The 21,051-nt window shown below is 38.9% G+C and overlaps 1 protein-coding gene across 11 annotated transcripts in view; it reads right to left on the reverse strand.

Annotated features, from left to right (window-relative positions):
• The window catches only part of CTNND2 (catenin delta 2), a 931,128-nt gene that overhangs the window by 182,134 nt on the left and 727,943 nt on the right, over positions 1–21,051 (reverse strand). For all 11 annotated transcript variants that reach the window (XM_065546099.2, XM_045394725.3, XM_045394719.3 and 8 more), the window contains one exon: positions 2,550–2,733. In XM_065546099.2, coding sequence (XP_065402171.1) covers positions 2,550–2,733 — 184 coding nt within the window. The remainder of the gene's footprint in view (positions 1–2,549; positions 2,734–21,051) is intronic.

Below are 21,051 nucleotides of genomic sequence, written 5' to 3' on the forward strand. Positions count from 1 at the left end.
AGAGGCAAGTGTTGCCCTGTGAGCAGTTGGTGGTGGTTGTGTATTGTTTTAAGCCCAGATCTGTTAGCAGTCTCCTATCCCCTAACTTTGTATTTCCTCTCTGTGTGGCACGGTGGGGATGGTCTGAAACCATAGTCAGGATGTGGCTCAAGTCCTGGCTTCACGACTTACTACAGATGAGCTCACTGGGCTTACGATGCATATGAGAATCAACAATGTATCTGAAGTGGAATTTTCAGGCTGCTGGGAGACAGGGATTTTATGAATCATAACAGTTACTTTAATTTTACTTCAAAATCTAGTCTTTATTGATGGTGCATCTCAAACTCCCCTACAGGACTCTTTTCAGCACTGGGTAGCCACTACTGCCCTCCGTGACGGTATCTCAGTGCATCATTTCTATGCTCAGCCCAATCTCACCTGACCCTTCAAGCCTTTTTCGACCACACCTGGCTGTCAGTCACTTTCTCACCGGTTTTTCCTCCTGTACTGCCATGTTCACAACACTAAATTGCCACTAGGCAGTTGTGCTGGGGCTGAGTTTCTGCAGGGCAGAGGCTGCCCTCTCTCGGCCTCCTTAGCCCTCCCCAGCACACGGCAGGTGATCAGCAAACACTCCTGGGATAAAACAGCTGCAAGGCAGAAGCAGCACAGGAAGTCATTTCTTTAATGTGAACAACAACTTGGCTTTGTTGGAAGAATGAAGAATGTAAATCTAAAGCCTTCTATCATGATATGGATGGCATCATTTTTTGCTTCCTATTATGTATTATGTGGTCACTCCCAGCCAGCAGCAGAAGCAGCAGCAAGTGTCAAGCTACTGTAGGTGGGAATAGACAGGGATGGGGAGTCATTCTGGTCTCACCAAACTGTACTCTGGCACCACAACCCAGACCCTAAACTCAGCCAGATGATGTGTAAAGGGGACTCGTGAGCCTACACTGGTCTAGCTTCTTCATCTACTTTTTCATCAAAGGATGTCAAATGTACTTTCATAAAGGTGGTAGCCTACCTCCTTTCAAACACCATGAAGACATACTTATGCTACTATATTAATCAGAGAGCATTTTAACAGACAGAGCTAGCCAGGTCCTTCTTGATTACACTTCTACAATCGCTTCTGAGACAGTTCCTTCTGCAGTCTTCACTATGGGCCCTGACACTCTGAAAGTAGGGAATGCTAGCAAGGGAAAAACACTTTTAAATAGTAGCGAATAAGTGACATTGAAAAAAATCAGGCATGGGAGTTCAGAAGTGCCTACAATTTTAGCTTTGGGGGAGTTATATCTCTTCTGGTGGGACAGACATTTTCTAAAGGATAACAGAATTTAAGGGGTTATGAAATGGATGCCCCAGTAGAAGGTTTCAGAGTACTGTATATTTGGCATATGGTAGCACCTATCCAGAGAAATCATGTCAAATGTTCATGATTTCGTGACTCGGATGAAAAGCAGAATTGTCAGAGGATTCCCACTCCTGCCCATGAGGGCTTGTAGATATTCGTGGAGGCAGGCTCTTATCTTGCTCTGTGCACACACATTCACACAAACACACATCGCCTCTTAAGACTGGAGGCTGAGAGCATTGTGATGAATATTCATGAGATGATGATTATTAATACCACTGAGGTGATTTTGTTCCTTCTCAGTAGAGACTGGTGGTTATACCTAGAAACTGATCAACTGTAGGAGAAATGGCAGCTTTGAACCATTCCAACTAAAGCAACCCTGTATTTTTGACTTTCAAAATACAGATTATTTGGCGAGGTGTTTTTAATCACCCCTTGTGCCCCTATCCCAGCAACTTCATCCAGCAGAGATTTGCAACTTTGGTTCAAAATACACTTTGGGGAGCAGAGTTTCTAGAGTTTAGGAGAATTATATCTTGATAACTACTTTCCTTCCTAAGAGCAAAAATTAAACAAGACATAAAGTTGATTTTAAGAAATCTCAATAGATTCCTGGGGGATGATTTCTGTGAAAAATGTATCAGGAGAGAATTACAATACATTTGCTACTTTTATTATTTAAAAAACCATTTAATATAACAGGCCTTATTAAAGAGCTATTCCTAAGAATTATAGATTCTTACAGTCAAACAGAGAATTTTTAAAAGAAGAATATTTTTAAAAATAGCTACTTGCGACAGTTAACCAGATCCCTAAGTACCTGTTATGAACTCTGCCCAACCAGTCAGCCTGCCTGGTTGTGCTATATGCATGACATAATGTGAAATTACCGAGAACGACTGTTTTCAGCCCAAAAAAATGACTTATTTGGGGTTGGAATAAAAATGTTTGCTTTTCACTTTAGATCGAAGAAATCATGTGAAATAAATCTAACATTGATTAGGTAGAGAAAGATACCTATATGTCTTTATTACCTGGTTAGAAACTTTTAAAATCAACTTCTTATACTCCGTTGCCACATAAACATTCATCTTTTCAGAATGGTCTGATCCTCAGTAAAAGAGCCATTAAAGCTATGGAAAGAGACAGTGTCTGGCCAGGGGAAGATGGTGGGAGGAGGCACTCGTGACATAGGACTGACCTTAGGCACCCGGTGGCGTTACGCAGCACCTGTGATGAATGCAGCTGTATTTTCCGATCATCCTGAAGAGGCGAATTTTCCCAGCCAGAGTGAGGGATAATCACTGCGTTGGTCAGTACTGCCAGGGCATCCTGGATGATTGGCATTTTGAGTGCATCGCATGAGGAGAGGTTCCAAAGGACTCCTGCAAGAGACACACAAAAAGAGCTTTTGGGTGGCCACCAGTTTCTCTCATCTCAAAACTATCTTCCTTATTTGAGTTAATGGCACTGGCAGGAAGGATGAAGATACTGTGGACACACATCCTAGAGCGTACCCTTGATTTTAGAACATTTGTGTGAACCCATTAACAGCATTCTGTGAAAAATCTGATGAGTGAGCAGAGGAATTGTGACACGAGTATGTTTATTTCCTCATGGTGCATATTGAGAGGTCTGATTGAACCGAGGCTACCAACAACGCTTTTGTTCCATTTTAATACAATGGACCCAAGTTGCTAAATTCTGACCAAGACCAAGGAGATGTGAAAGTTATTTGAAATGGACTAGTAGAGCATCTTTGTTTTACCGAAGATCTCAGTGTGCACATGTGGTTGCCATGAAAGCTAAGTGCTTTCATAAACAACCAGCTACCATGGGTAGGACCTTATCAGAATCCAGCATCACATCAGATGACAACTGGCTCAACAAGCAATTTAAACTGTTGCCCCCTGTGACAGTTTTGTCAGCTTTTCTCCGAAAGCAATGCTCATGGAGGACCTACAGAATGTTCCTCCTTCAGTAATGACAAAGGGAGAGGTGAGAAGAAGAGGGCATGTCCACAATGGACAGAGCATCACAGTAATTCATGCAGGCAGAGCAATGCAAACCGTTAAGGACAAATAGAATGCTTTAGGCTTTTAAATATTTTTTAAAAGGAGATATTCTAGAAAAGGTCATAAACATTGCATATATATTATAACATCATTTGAAAATGCTTTTAAATAATTATTCTTTTTTTGTTAGAACAGTATACATAAAGAAAAAAAGAAACAGAGAATAACATTCTATTTTTCTTTGAAAGAAAGCCTGTATACACCCTCAACCTAAACAGGTACCATCACTGCAGATATTGGAAATAAAATACATAGTTGTCTTTAGAAATAGAACTTCTAGCTTATATTTTTAACGAGCTTTCAATATATTTTAATGAAATGGGATTTTGTTCCATCTACTGTGTTAAGAATAGAACAAACAGAACATATTTATTTCTAAAATTTGTTTTATTGGTTCCTTGCATTGCACATGTTGAACTATCCAAGGACATTAATAATACAAATCTGACTGTTAATAACTAAATAAGTGACTATAAAAATAAAGTGACTATAAAGTTCAATAAAAATGTGACTACAGAGGCAAACTCAACTGTCTTTAGAAATAACATTTACCGGAAATTTTATTTAAGTGAATGCAAAGAAAACAAAATGTTTTTAGTGCCTGGCATGCATAAAATAATCCTTCAGTACAGGGGGTTAATTTGAAGGCAAATCTAGCTTGTCTTTTTTATGAATAAATTTTTATTGAAGCACAGCCATGTCTGTTCATTTCTAAATTTTTTACATCTGCTTTTGTCCTATGAAGGAATTGCTGGGTATTAGTAACAGAGACTGCACAGCCCACAAACCATAAACAATTTACAAACTGTCCCCTTACAGAAAAATTTTGTCCACCCGTGCTTTAGTGAATTTGACCATTTTACATACACTTTTGTTTGTGCTTGTATCGCCATTAGTATCCTAAATCGAGTACACAAAAAATGCTCAATGGTACACAGAAGGTGCTCAGAATATATTCTGATTTGGACTGATTTGAAATACTAGGAATATTAACATATACATTTATCTTGTTTTAAATAAAATACAAAGCTGCTTATTCATCCATTGAGAAACATTTTACCAAATTTTGGTAATCTAAATAATCAAAATAACTTCCTTCAATCATTTCCAGCCTCACAAAAATGTTATTTTTAGAGTAAAATAATTGATTTTGCAGTATTAAATAGTATATTAAAAAGAAATTAGTATCTACTCCAGTATTTGAGGATAACTTTCAGGAATATCACGCTAAGGCATTTGTGTCTGCTCTTCTAAATATACAATGCAAAAATACAGGAACAAAATGTGCATTTTTTTTCATTCCCAAATCCAGACTTAAAATACCAATATCTAAAAATTGAGGCTTGTAAATGTTTTAAAATATGGGTGACATATTCTGCTGTACAGTATATATCCTTTAAAAACTAAATGGCAGGCCGGGCATGGTGGCTCACGCCTGTAATCCCAGCACTTTGGGAGGCCAGGCGGGTGGATCACGAGGTCAGAGTTCGAGACCAGCCTGGCCAACATGGCGAAACTCCATCTCTACTAAAAATACAAAAAGTGGCTGGGCGTGGTGGCGTGTGCCTGTAATCCCAGCTATTCGGGAGTCTGGGGCAGGAGAATTGCTTGAACCCGGGAGATGAGGGTTGTAGTAAGCCAAGATCATGCCACTGCACTCCAGCCTGGGTGACAGAACAAGACTGTCTCAGGAAAACAAACAAACAACAAAATAGCAAAGAGAAATATTTGCATTTTTACATGCAATGAATATGAGAATCCAAAGGCTTTCTATGAGAATACAGCTATTTTTACTGTTTTCTTACAAACAGAAAAGACAGGGAAAGTGAGGAAGGAAATCCATGAAAACCTAAAGGCCAAATCTAGTATCTGAGAAGAAGTGAAGGAATAGAAAGGCAAATGCAGTCTGGGTCATCTTTTTATAGGCTGTTCTATCTCCTTCACCTTTCCCATTAATTCATTAATTAGTATAACCTAATTCAGAATCATGCACAAACAGAAGTTCACATTCATTCCACCTTTCCAGGCTGTCTCCATCTGCGAGTCACATTCCAGTGAACTGATCACAGTACTTGATCCATATCTCTGAACCTTCTATCTTAATTTATAACTGCAATGCACAATGCTTCCTGAACTCATTACAACTGCAATGAATCTCTATCGAACCGCTTCATCACCTCTGGATGAAGTCTTGGTAAAGTGGATGTAACGTGGCAGATTTTCTCGAGGGGGAATTCAGCAAACCAGCTGCAGAGGGTTGTCAAAATTTTGAGTTTTGGTTAGATGATCTGGACATGAGACAGGTTTAAGTATAGAAGCAGCAGTTTCTGGAGACAACTGAGATGAAGACTTACATCGTCCGGCAGAAGGAAAAGTGGGAAACAACTCGGAATTCCACATCTTTCCTGCTACACACACACACACACACACACGCACACACACACACGCACACACACGTCTTGACTGATGGGAGAGAGATTAGTGGAGAGAACTGGATGTATCTAGGAATCCTCTGAACAAAGGGAAAATAAATTTTTTGCTCCAACTTTTACTTCACTCCTCCCTCCCCTTTTCCATACAGGTTTAAAATATGTCCACAAATTCTTGGACATTTCCTTCAAATGGTGGAGCCTAATCCTTCTCTCCATGCGTGGGGATTCGATTTAGTGACTCATTTGTGATCAATGAAACATGGTGGAAGTGACTGTGACTTAAGACTAGGTAATTAAAAAGGCCTTGTGGCTCCCTCCAAGCCCTCTCTCACATTGTTATTTGAGGGGAAGCCAACTGTCATGCCATCATGACCCTCAGGCAGCCTTATATAAAGAACTAGGGCTTTCAGCCAAAATTTTGGAAGTGGATTTTCCAGCCCCAATCAAGCCTTCGAATGACTGCAGCCTCATGAGAGACTCCGAGCCAGGACCACAAAATCCGCGGCTCCTGCTTGCACTCCTCGCACTTACACAGTGGGTGACGTAAATGTTGGTTGTTTTAAGCTGCTAAATTGTGGAGGAATTTGTTATGCAGCAATAGACAATATAGCATCCCTTTCCTATGAAGCTCCTACTCTCTCTGTTGCTTTCTTCTCTCGGCTTCACTTTCCTATACCTTTGCCTTTCTACAATGGATGGACTCATTTTTCCCTCTTGCCTTTCCACTACACTTTAATTCTTACTCCTCTCTTACCTAAATCCACGTGTTCCCTTATTCCTTCCAAATTCCAATGTGAGAGTATACAAGATATAGCAAGGATGATCCAGCTACACTTTGTAACTAAATTTAAAATGCATTTTAAGTGACAAGAATTTAATTTTTAAAAGTGTATCATTCTTCATTTTTGCAATTCAATAAGTGACCCAACACTTTCTTTAATTTGGAATAATCCTGCTCTTATTTCCAATTGCTGCCTTAACAAATCTCTACACAGGGGCTTGAAAAACACAAATTTCTAGGTTCTAGAGGTCTGGAGTCTGAAATGGGCTGGCAGGGCTGGCTCCTTCCAGAGGATCCTGGAGAGGATATGTTTCCTCATCTTGTCAAGCTCCTGGGGGCTGCCTGCATCGCATCCCTTGGCTTGAGATCTTACATCCCTCTGACTTTGACTTCCATCATCACATCTCCTTCCTGGATTCTGACCCTTCCACCTCCCTCTCATAAGGGCACTCTGATCACATTAAGCCCACCTGGATAATCCAGGACAATCTCCCCATATGAAGCCTTCCTACGTTAATCGTACCTGCAAAGTCCCTTTCACCATGAAAAGTAACATTTATAGGCTCTGGGAATTAGGGCGTGGGCTTTTCTTGGAGGGCAGCAGCATTATTCAGTCTACTACATATCCCTTCAAAAATAACCTGTTATGCTCAAAATAAATTTAAACTTCTTATGGTAGGCTCATGATCAGGCCTTTCTCTAAATCTCTAAATTCATCTTGAATCACATTTATTCATTCATTTATCCATTCCATAATATTGAGGACCTACTACATGCACATGGTTCTGTTGGACAAGGAATGGAGACATCAGTGAAGAAAACAAAAATTCCCTGTGCTGGTGGCCCAGGTACCACATAGCTCTAGTCACTATGCTCCAGCCAAAATAGCCTGTTTCTTCTTGAACACATAAGCTCCTTTGTGTCCCAGATGCCTGGACTTGCTGCTGCCTCATTCTGGAACATTCTTTCCTAGATCTTTCCATGGCTAATCCCTCTTCCATTCACGTCACCTTAAATGTGCTAAACTCAGAGAGGTTTTTCTGGATCAGTCTAATCTACCTTCCTAGATGCTTGCTGTCAGATCTCCTATTTAATTTCAGCAGCAACCTCAACACTAACTCATTCTGTCATTTGCTCACAGTTCCATCCTCCAACAGGGTCCCAGTCATAAAATGAAAGCAGACACTTGCTGAATGCCCATCGTATGCAGAACACACAGAGCTACAGAATCCCTGGCACACAGAATACGCCCTGACACACACGAGTGTTCACCAAACAGGCACTAAAGAAAAATAAAAAATAACAGCTGGATGGTAGGACCTTATAGGATGCCATGTGCTCTAAGCATCGAATGTTCTGTAAGTATTATAGTGTTAGCAAAATGACATCATGCCTAGAAAAAATAAAACAGCAGATGCAAGATGTAATTTCGCAAATAATACATCGAAACGAGAATAGAAAAATGTTATTTCAGTGGGATTATTTACTTTGAATCTACAGAATTCTACTTTTAGCTAGTAGAGAAAAATTTATAGCACTGAAACATATTAATCTGTTTTGTATTAAAAGGCTTATCTCTGGTGTTTCACTTGGGTAATTTTCTTATATTAACTCCCTGATAATTCTAAATTAACCCAGGTAATACTAAACTTTCAATTTGAGGAAAAACTATAAAACTGATTGAATTCACACCAGTTTTTCAGCATCCATAACAAATTACCCTGTTTGTTTATATCTGAGGATAATATGAAAAATGGTTTAATATTTTGGTTGATGGTCATTAGAAGATTTAAATTTACCTGATGAAAATATGCTAATTCCTTCCAGATTATAATCTGTGATAAATTTGTTTTATTAGCATCTTTCATTATTTCCATCCAATAGCTTTCCTTCATCAGTGTAAAATTATTGCTGTTCCAAACATAATTTTGAAAGTTTAATTGAGAAGACATTTACATACACTAAAGATATTTAAAATATAGTTTATTTTTATTTCAGGCACAGAATGGCTCTTTTCCTTGCTATTATCCATATTCATGAGCAATGATTGGTTTAATAAAAATTCCTTAATAAAACCTTAATTACTTTCATTTGCTCCTTTATAATGCTTTAATAGAGGGTAATTGTAGTTTCTTGTTACTGAAAGAGATGAAGACTATCTTGGTTAAAAAAAATCCAGATGAACAAAAAGCATGTTTTAATAAAAGCAAGTTTTAAATGATGGTTTTAAATCAAACACTGCCTGGTGGCCGTGCAGGACTTTACGACAGCCCACTGGCTTGCTTTTAGCTCTTCAGACCTAGCACGAATCCACTCATGTGGACGAGGCTCAAACCAAGCCCAAAGGAGAGCTGGGCTTCATTCATTTTAAATAAATGTTTATCAAAATGTATTTAAAATTAGTGAATTAAGCATCTACTTAGTGTATTTATGAGAATTTATTTTAAACAAATTTGTTATTTCTTTTGGGAGTGACAGTTTGTGTACCTGGGGAGTGGGGAGGAAAAAAGAGAAGAATGGGGACACAAGTTCATTTTTTAAAAAAAGCCAGAGTTGAATGGGCCTGATGGCTCATGCCTGTAATCTCAGCACTCTGGGAGTCTGAGACGGGCCTGGAGACCGAGACCATCCTGGCTAACATGGTGAAACCCACTCTCTACTAAAAAAAAAAAAAAAAAAAAAAAAAAAAAAATTAGCCGGGTGTGGTTGAGGGTGGGAGTGCACGGGGAGGGGCAAAATCTGATTATGATTAGGGGCCCTCACCACTACCTCCTGCACCCCCACCCATTCACACTTTGAGTCCCTAGTGTGTGGAGGTTGAATGATTGAAATATAGAGGCCCAGAACACCCTGAAGTCCTGTTATACTATTGTGTGTGTGCATCTGCCATATAAATGAGTATTTGGATGTGTGTAAACTCTCAATATGGCCCCGAGAAGCAATAAACCTCAGGAGTGGCTGCTAATTGAGATCATTTTGAGAGTCCTTCTAGATGGAAAAGATTCACATACCACACTCAGTGAACGCTTTTAAAAAATTAAAGCATTTATTTTGAGTCAATGTTAGATAGAGTTTACCAAATGTTGCTCTAATAACAGCTCCTTAGGCCAAGGCTTCTTGTAGGAGTCCCAGGGGTTCGTTGACCAGAACAAATGACCTCTACATTTTCCTCCTTAATATTCCAGAAGAGGAACCTGCTGTGGCCTTTGCAGTGGGGATTACACAAAGGTTGATCCTTTTAGAATTTCAACAAGCTGAATCATCATTCTAGGCTGAGTCTCACAGAGCCGGCAATGGGAAGAAAGGGCCTCTGAGGCCGATAGGTGTGGGAGACGAAGAGGGAAAATTGGAGTGCCATGGTCCATAGCTGTAAACTCTCATTCTACAATTGCCACATAATGCTTCAGGTCCAAATACAGAATTTTAAAAAGATAATCACTTAAGCACAAATACTGAGCATTAAGTAGAATTATTCTTGCTCATTTTCAAAATACATACAAAATTTATTTAGCCCCAGAATGGATGAAGAATGAGTTGTCCTTGATATTTGAAAGTAATTCAGATCTTGGCTGTTGCATACAAGGCAGATTCTAGCTTAAACTGACTAAATTTACCTGGGTCTCCATGCAATGTTTTAAATCCGCAGATTTTTAAACAATTTTATTATAAGATACAGCCATCAATACTAAGGTACTACCTCATTCTAAGCCAAAACTGATGCCAGCAACTTTCTGATGTTAAAATTTCAGTACCAGAAGCATACATTAAAAGTTTAGATCAAGATGATAAACATTTAGATGGCAAGAAGCCAGAAGCCATATTCATTTTTTTTTCTGTTGCCCAGGCTAGAGAGGAGTGGCATGATCATGGCTCACTGCAGCCTCAACCTCCTGAGCTCAAGTGATCCCCCAACCTCTGCACTTGAGTAGCTGGGACTTCATGCACATGCCACCATACCTGACTTCTTTTTTTTTTTTTTTTTTTTTTAATAGAGACAAGGTCTCACTATGTTACCCAGCCTGGTCTAGAATTCCTGGACTCAAGTGATCCTCCAGCCTCAGCCTCCCAAAGTGCTAGGATTACAGGCAGGAGCCACTATTCCTGAACCTCACCTAAATTTTTGATTAGTTTAAAAAATAACCTTCACTTTTGTTTTCAGAGCCTGAATTAATTCTACCTAAAATTAGGTAATGTTACAGACAAAAGATTATAATTGACTGATTTTTTAAAAATGAAAATAATCAAAACTCAGATGTATCTATGATTTCTCTTTTCATTCCAAAATAGAGTATGCATATCCTAGTTTCTTTAGAATTCTTCTATTAAACGTTTACCAAAAAGGCACAACAGATCAGGCTCTATTAATGTTAGAAAATGATGCCTGTCCCAAACTGGATGCCTGTCTGCAACTGGCAATGCAGATACTACAAGAAGTAGAAAGCTCTCCGCACAGTAATTTTTTAAAGTAACGATAATTGAAAATAATTTGTATGTCAATGTCTGGTAGTAGCCATCTGCGAAAGTCATGGGTTCATCTTTGATCACAGCATTTTATAAATGAACCATAGAATTTCATATTTCTCATCCCCAAGAGACCAACAGTTAGGAATACAAAATTAGGTTTGCTTAGAACTATAGCCTTCCTCAATGACCTTGGGTGTGCCAGAACTTTGAAAAGAGGTTACCAAAGCACCAAGGCTGAGTTCTACAATCTCTGGAAAGTGGTCCTGGAACTCTTTTCCTAAAAGTTATGACAGTTAAAGATCATACTCTTTTATCTGACAGCTGTCATATTCTTCTATGTGTTGATAAAATGATTTCTTACACTTTGTTTTGTTTCTTGATAGTTTGGTGCCCTAAATTACATACATTAAATAAAGTAACTTAAGTTTGACTTTTCAATAAATAGCATAATGAGGAAGAGGAGAGAGAGAAAGTGAAAGAGAGATAGAGATTTAAAGACAAAATACCCCCACTATCTGATTAAAAGAAAGTAAAGGCAGGAGGTGAAATCACCGTAATTTTTGGCCCTGGGTTAAATGATACTGGGACAGATATATTTTCCTATCCTTGTGTTAGACCATGCTGAGACTGATCAAAAATAATTTAAGTGCTTGCTCTAGGAAATACATGCCTGCGAATTTTTAGGCTGTGAACTAGAGAACTAGCTAATCAAGCGTTAACAGTTTGCTCATCATGACCCATTTCAAGACCCTCCCTTCACTGTGCTACTAGTCAAAACTCTGCCAAACCCCAGTAGTTCCCCACCTTGCAATACCCACCTTCAAATCTCCCAGTCAAGGACCTACAGCCTTATAAATACCCTGCCTTCATTTTCCCTTTGACACTAAGACTCTTTCAAGGGAGGATTTTAGACCCACTGCCATGAGGGAGGATACTTACTGCAGTAAGTCTAACAAACCCAACTTTGCTGAGTTAGGATTTTACAGTAGTCTTTGGGGATCTGACAGCTGACAAACCATATAAATTACTGAAAATGGGTGGATGGCTAATGTCGTCATCTTTGGTAAAAACGGAGTCTGGCAAATTCTTGAATATTCAGGGGATCCATTATCCATAAAGTCATCACCATTATCCATAAAGTCATGGAACAAAGGGTATTGAGTTGTTTACAGTTCCATTAAGTACCATAACCCAGAAGTTACACAGCCAGCGCACATCTTGGCAAGGCCCCTAGCTGTCATTCCAAACTCTCTGGGTCTCGAGTGAGCAGGCATATATAACCTCTTACAAAGACAGAGATGGCTATTGCCTTGGGGTTTCCTTTTTTATACTATAGGTAGCACATCTACCTCACAGGTCCTGTTGATGTCAACAAAAAGGCTCTAATTGAATTTGTGGGAGCTTGCTTACCCAAGAATCCCTGGATTGGAGACACTGTTCTGCACTGGGGCCACTTTAAAGGGCACCCTTGGGTTCCATGGCTTTCAAAGAGAAGCAAAGCAACCCTGATGAAGATATGGTGGCAGAGTAAAAAGAGCGACAGCTTTTCCACAGAGCATCGCTGAACTACATGCCCAAAACAAGACCATAATTGGAAAAAAACACAACACAAATCGTAGCCAAAAATATCTAACATCTTTGAGTTCTTGTCATGCACTAGGGTTTTTGTTAATCACCTTGCACGTATTAACTTATGCAAACCTTCAACCAAGTCCATTTTACAGATGAGGAAACGGAGACACAGAGAAGTTGAGTTACCTGTCAAAGTCATTCAACTTTTGGGGAAAATGAAGGTCAGATAAGAGTCTGACTGTGATGCATATGAACAATCAGACAAATGTCAGACACATAAATTTGCTATTTGAAATGGGAGGAAAGTGATGTGGCGTGCTATCCTTTGAAGCAGAATACATGAACACAGGAGAATGTTCTGCTTTTCATCTTTTGCCAGTTCCCTTTTTGCCCCAGGTAATGTAGCTTGAGAAATTTAAAGAAGGCATTTGAGTTCAGAGAAAGAAGAACATTCAGTTTTATATGTTTTCAATTGACGGATAAAATTGTATGTATGTATCTTTATACAACATGATATTTGAAGTATATATACATTGTGTAAGGATTAACTGTAGTTAATTAAAAAGAACTTTCAGCATTGAAACTACTTTTACAACTAATTTTTCTTGCAAGCATTTAATTCTGCTGACCTCTACTAAAACAGACACACACACACACAAGCGCGCACACACACACACACACAGCTACAACCTTCTGTGGGAAGCATGGAAGAAACATCAGATTGAGATTTGGGGTAATTAAAAAACCCAATTGTTCGTCTATTCAGCACACTAATTTCATGACTAGATCATTTTTTTTAGCTAAATCAAAATTGTCTGGTACTGTATTAGTCTACTTTCATACTGCTATGAAGAAATACCTGAGACTGGGTAATGTATAAAAAAACAGAGGTTTAATGGACTTACAGTTCCACATGGCTGAGGAGGCCTCACAATCATGGCAGAAGACGAAGGAGGAGCAAAGGGTCATCTTACATGGTGGTGGGCAAGAGAACCACATGCAGGGGAACTGCCCTTTACAAAACCATCAGATCTTGGGAGACTTATTTACTATCACGAGAACAGTATGGGAAAAACCTGTTCCCATGATTCAATTACCTCCCATCTGGTCCCTCCCATGACATGTGGGGATTCTGGGAGCTCCGCTTCAAGAAGAGATTTGGGTGGGGACACCGCCAAACTGTATCAGATACTGTTGCTCTGTCATAATAATGCCAGTGATGATCATAAGTCCTCATTTCCTGAGCCATTACCATGTCATATGCACTATTTAATTAAATCCTGACCACAACCTTAGAAGAGGGGCACTGATCTGTGAAGGAAACCAAAGATTAAAGCAGTTACAGAAATCTCCCATGGACAGGTAATGAATGAGAGAGACAGCTGGGGTATAAACACAGGCTCTCACACTTCCAATTACATTGTTTCTTCCAGATATTCTAATAAGAGGTTATTTTTCATGGAAAATGTGCTATCACTGAATAATAATATTAACAGTCATCTATAATTTCTGCTGATCATGCTCAAATTTATATTTCTGAGTTTCATTTCTATAATTCTGAATGTGAACATTTACTACTGCATATTTTCCTCCAAACATATTCTCTTCTTCCTTTTAGGTTTTCAGCAGATATTTTGTGAATGCCTGTTGAGACAAGGCATTGCTAGGTACTCTAAAGAATATACAGTAAATTAATAAGAGTCCACTTGGGGAGACCAAATTACACTTGCCCAGGGAAAAACAAAACACACTTTATAGAGTTGTAGATCCTAAAAGTCCATCAACTGTCAGAGGTGGTGTGTCATGAAAATTCTGGCAGTGAAAAGTCACCATGAGAGGGCATCACAGAAGGTTCTATGGGAGAGGGAGGTCTTCAGCTGGCCCATGAAGGACGAGCAGAATTAGCCAGAATGAGAGAAAACATTCAGGTATCAAGAAAAAGTGAGCAAAGCCTTGCAGATAAGAAAGGGTGATGGATAACAATCCTAAAGACTATGGGCCTAACTGTATAGTAGATGCCACCTAAAATATTGAGTAAAAAATTCAACAACAAAATGATACTTACATTTGGACAATTGTGGTCTTACACTAGAATAGTATTAGGTTGCTGCAAAAGTAATTAAAAACAATGACAAAAATGGCAATTACTTTTACACCATAATATTTCTCATGTGATCCACCTGGGGGGCATTAAGAAAGATACCTATGCACTGGCTTCATCTCTGGAAAATCTGGAAGGTGATCTGGGGTGGGTCCTGCTACATAAGAATTTTTTAAAAAAGTAGTCAGAGTGAGCGACCACTGAGGCTGGGCGTTATTTTATCTTAGTCCTGGTAACTTTAACTGACTTCACCAACGTCAGCTTCCTTCACTTACTTCCTCCTGAGAAACAGGAAAAAACTGTAAGTTATGACTATAGGAAAGTGACTACTGAGTTTCCTATGTGAGATCTTCATACTTTAGCCTCATCGTGACTGAACAACTTCATTCGTTTATTTGTTCATTTGTCTCATTATCCATCCATTCAGCTGACAGAATGTTCTTTGGGTCCAGAACTGTTTCAAGGCTCAGAGCAAGCAAATCACTAAAAAATTCAATCTCGCAAAATTCAGCAATTTTGGTTCAGTTCTTCTGCAGAGCTGGGAAGACAATGATAGGAAAATGAAAGAAGTGGTCTTAAGCCTCAAGGAGCTTCAGTGGGTGATAGAGGCTAAAACAAGAAAGCAAACACCTGTGGTATGTGATTAAGGATGGAGAGCACCACTGGGGAGGAAATAACAAAGGTTGACATTGAGAGAAGATGCAGGGTGGAGCTTCTTGGCACTACCAAGACCGGGATATCACAAAGCTCATAATATCAGTTAGGCAGAGAGAACGTCCTCTTTGGAAATAAAACGAAGGTCTGTGTGGAGAGAGAGCGTTGGAGGAGGTATGACGGACACTGAATTCACTCCCTGTGACCACAGCTAGGTTTCCAGCAAGGACTATGCAGTTGAAGTGAAGACTCCAGGAAGAGGGTGGGACATAGGTATTGTATATTTTGGAACTAAGGGAAATCACTTGCTTTTGTTTTTTAGTGTCTGGATGGCGAAACTGATGTTCAACAATTGAATTCAAGGCATTTGATTTGCAGCTTCCTACCAGCTCCATATCTACAACACTGTAATGCCTGGCACTGTGTACAGTCAGAACTCACACTGTCATAAAAAATGTCAACTTTGCCCACATGCCGAACCTCCCGGGTACCCGTGCCTTCTGGCTTGCAGCCAACCACAGGGTTCAGCTAATGGAAGAATAAGTAGGCAGTCAGAGGGCAGGAGGAGAGAGCGAGCTGGGGAATGTTATGTCCACTCCTCTGTTGTTCCCCTAGGGCTGGGAAGCCTTGTGGCTAGAGCAGCCCCTCTTCATGACTCCCACTTTTCCTGAGTTCTGGAGACTGTGTTTGCTTCTACTGCTGCCCACTGCTGAGTCACCAGCTGCTGACCACCCTCTAGACCCGTATACTAGCCCTGCCCACTCCTTGGAAGCGTCCCTGCATTGGACTCTGTAGAGAATCCCGGCTGAGTGTTCTTTTCATGTCCTGCAGGAATCTTGATGAGAGCTGATGTGCAGGAGGCACTTTCCAAAAAGGGCCTCAGAGGCCACTATCGGAAGTTTCAATTTTATCCAACAAGTGCAGTAGGAGGGATATCATTAAGCAGGTAACTGTCATAATTGGGTTTTTGTATCTGTTTTATAATGTTTCATTCCTTCTTGGTGGATCAATAGCATTAAATAACAAAGTACGAGATAAATTCCCAATTGGAGCTACAAGGTTAGGCTTTGAAAAATCTTTTATTAAAACTTAAGATGAAATTCCCATAACATACAGTTAATAGCTTTACCATGCACAATTCAGAGTTGTTTAGTGCATTCACAGTGAGGTGCAGCCATTGTCTCCACCTACTTCCCAAACATTTCCGTCACCCCAAAAGGACGGCTGGTTTTTAGACACCGTTCTGGAGGTGTGCAGCAGAGAACAGGCTGAAGTGCGGTGAAAAGAAGTGGGCAGGCAAGCTAGGAGGCCACTTCAGAACCCCAAGGGAGAAATGGCCAGCAGAGATGGACGTGGTCGAGTCTGAGACATAATTCAGACGTAAGACTGTCTGGCTGGCAGCTTGGCTGGATGTGGGGATGCAGGGAGATGGAGATGTCCTGGCCTTGAGCACAGGGGTGAGGAACACTGGAAGAAGGACAGGTCTGGTGGGAAGTCACGGGCTCCAGTTTGGGATGTGTTATGTTTGAGATGCCAATTAGATATCACTATCAAGAGGCAGCTGGATGCATGAGTTGAGCGCTGCACAAAGGTAGAAATGTAGAGCCCTCAGCATTTAAATGGTAATTAAAGGCACAAGACTGGATGAAGTCACAGAAGTTAAGAAATAAAGGGTTCCAATTAAGAACCATCAGCCCAGGGCTGGTCCTAAGCATGCCTGCATTGAAGAGTCTGGTGGTGAAGGTAATTTGGCATAAAGAAGAAAAAGCAGTGTAAAAAAATGTAGTTGCACAAACTGTTAATCTTGGGATGGTCTGCTACTCTTGAATGTCAGTGGACACCTTCTTCTGTTAGTTGCTGACTTATTTTTTTGTTTTAAATATCACAAGTAATTTGAAAATGTTTCTCTTTTATTGTGCATATTTGTAAAAAATACTGAGCCACAGTTCTCATTTAAAAGCATCTGTTTCAGGACTATCAGAGGGTTGATTGAGAACAAATAAAAACGCATTAGCCAGTAGATCATTATGGCTTGTATTCAGTGATTATACACAGAACACATGACAGGAGGGGATAAAATCACTTATTTTAGGAATTTCCTGAGTCAAGGCAGGAGCAACATCAGCAGAGCATGGCAAAGCACACAGAACGGCGCAGCCTCTATTATTATTGGAATGTAAAGTGTAATAGGATTTTCAGAAAACAATTTAGAAAATGTGACAATCTTGCTTATTTAAATGCTATGTGACATTCAGCACTACTCCTTCAGGTAACGTTACAAAACTGATAAACTGGCTTTTCAAGATATTGTTGAATATGCTGAACACATGTAATGCATTTATCTATTTACTAGCTCTAAGGTTACTATAAAACTATATTGTTTCCTGAGAATTGAAGGTGACTTTCCTGAGTCGTTATGCCAAAACTTTGGAATTTCTATTCTTGTCTATTTCAAACCAAATTTTAGATTGCTTCTATGTTTGTACACAGTAATTTCTCTGTATGGATATATATGGTATAAAATAAATTCCATTTTACATTACAATTAATCTTTATCAGATCTTAGGTTCAGAAAAGGTGCATGTTTTTGGTATATATTTTCAAGTTTTTTAAATGAAAATAATAGTTATTATTTTCTATGATTATAAAATACACATGGTAACATAAAAATCTTCAGCCTATTAAAACGGGATAAAGAATAAAGTAAGAATAAAATCCACCCAGAGATAATGAGATTTGGGAGACATGCTCTTGTTTATCACTCTATTCTTATCATATTCACATGACACTTCACAGAAATAGAATCCCAGTACACACGCTGTTCGTTAACTTGCCTTTTGCATTCAACACATGTTATGGATATATTTTGATATCAACATCTAGCCACATCTTAATTTTTAATGCCTGTTAATGCTCTATTTGATGGTCCATTTTTATCTAATTGTGTATTGATGGACATTTAAGTTGTTTCTTTCTTTTCTTTTCTTTCTTTTTTCTGACATTGGCTCTTACTATGTACTAGAGTGTTTGAAATGCTTTCCATATATTAACTCATCTGCTTTAAAGATGCTTCTTAATAGTCTCTCAGTATAAATTCCTAAAACGTGGATCACTGGGTGGAGTATACACATTTTAAATACTGGGGTATACTGCCAAAATGCTCTCCAGAAAGATTACCCTCTTGACACTGTCACCCAATAGTGTGTGTTGCTGCCCCTCACCAACCCCTGGGTGCCAGCAATCATTCTCATCTTTGGAGATCTACTAGCAGACATGGCATCTCCTTCCCATGGGCATTCCTTTTAATTAAGCTTCTTCTTATGAGTGTATTAGCTGCTTGCATGTTGTTTTTTGAAATGCCAGTTCATATCTTTTGTTATTTTATTTCCCAGTTGGGTCATGCATGGGAATGAACACATAAGTAAGCTACTAAAAGTTGCAGAGCTGTAGAGATGCTAAAGAATTGAGAAGTTATCAGAACTAGTATTGATGCCCACAATAATTATTTTTCCTTTTTCTTGTCTTTTTTGTGACCCTTAGTCTGTTGACACCTATATTTTTCTTTTCATAGTATCTTTTAATTTATTTGTTTCCTACAATGAATCCCATATTTAAAAATCCAGGGGGCACTTGTCTTTGCTGTTTCCCACAACATGATTCCCCTGTCTTCTGTCTTGGTGAGAGCAAGCTTTAACAATTATAAACCCAATGTGTAAGAAGGCTTTGAAAACATGTAGCCACTGGACATGTTTGTTGTTGACAACGGACATTAGTATTCACACACTGTTTCCACGGCAAACTCTTGTCTCTGTTGCTAGTGTAAGGATACAAAGCTCTAGCCACTCACTTTACTAAATATATCAATTTTACTGTGTTTGTAGGTTGAGAGTGTAAGCACTGATATAGCTGAAAACAAGATGAATTCCTTCATGGAGTGAGATCCTATTGATCTATCTAGTAATTTCTACCTCTTCCTCCAAACCACCTTACTCTGTGAAGACTGGTTTCCTTATCCTAACTTGCAATAATGGGAACCCAAGATCCAGCGAGATCCCAATTGGGCTCTACTGTCATGACTGATTCATAATTTCTAACTAAAAATCCAATCATAACCTGACTGTTCTCACCCCCTCTGTTCATCTCAACTGGCTATTTATTCCAATCTATCATGTCATTGCTCTCAGATTAATGTTCCTACCCTACAGGAGGGATTCATGGCACTGCCCACTCAACAACCATCTGTTTGTCCCATCCTCCACAGATTTAGCAACCAATGACATAACAGACAGCATCTAAAAGGCCAAGTTTGTAGGATCTGCTGATTTGTTTTTCATATAAGTTTCTTACCTAAACTCTTAATAAGAGTAAGAGTAATAACATTAAAATATAACCTCTCCTCTGGGAGCTGAGCTAATGAGGTCCAGGTACATAATCTTGTGATTGAATGTTATAAACAGATGGGAGTTTATAAACTCCCGCAAAGATGCATGAGTATTACATCCCTTATTTCACCTCAACAACTTCCAGTGCACTCAGGTTCTCAGCAGGGACTACATAAGAAGAGAGTGAGGTTTAGACATTCTGTGTTTTACCCTCAAGGGAAACCCTGGTGCTTTTGTTTCTAGGTGTCTAGATAGGAAAACTGATATTCAATGATAAAATTCAAGGCATTTGGTTTTAAGTTTCTTACTATGTATCTACAACATGGTGATACCTAACACTGTCTATCGTCAGGACACCTATTGCTCTGAAACAGAAAAAAAGGACAAAAAACAGCTAAAAAAGTATTGGCCTACACAAGAATCTAAGGCACTCCTTATTTGTGATTCTAGATTTTTTTAATATAGAAAAATTAATTGAAATATACGTATAAAATATATGTATTGCAAGTTATTAAGAGAAGCTTTTACCTATCACTTCCTGGAGACTAAAAAAATATTTAGGGGAAGTGAAATTTTGAGGAACATTATTTTTTTGGTCTTGTTCACAGATAATTAGATCTACAAAATACTCTCACTAAACTACATGGATCAAATTACATGGAAATTTATATCATCCATCTAAATTCTGAATAATACATTGCAAAAATAACCTTTGCCATTTTGATATTAAGTTTTTCTGTATGGCAATAATTAGATAGCAATGCCATTTATTTCCTTAGGTGAATTATGATTTGTGATAAAATCATATCATCAGGTAAAAAGTATCCTCAATTCTATTGCAAGAAAACATGCATCAATTAACTTAAATACTATAGCAAGTTGTTTATACCAGAGAAATGTATGTAAGATGATACTTGTTGGCTCCTGGTAGCTACTGATATTCTGGCAGTGGTGCTGGTGAAGGCAAACAAAGAGAAAAGAAAGAGTTGAAGAAGACACAAAGTTGGCTTAGGATTCAAGCTGGTTTTATATTGTTCAGGATAGAAATGGGATCTCTCAATGCCCATTTCTTTTCCTGCAATAGCGTTCAGATATTCTTTACAGATGTGTTAACATACTGTCACCCATGACGACTCACACATTAAGCAAGTCTTACTATGAAATCAAAGATGGATGAGCAACAGTGAATACCAATAAGTCTGCTACTGACCTAAGTCTTTTTCTCAGTAGGTTAAAAGGAGA

Source organism: Macaca fascicularis, chromosome 6, assembly GCF_037993035.2.
Source record: "Macaca fascicularis isolate 582-1 chromosome 6, T2T-MFA8v1.1".
Lineage (NCBI taxonomy): Eukaryota > Metazoa > Chordata > Mammalia > Primates > Cercopithecidae > Macaca > Macaca fascicularis.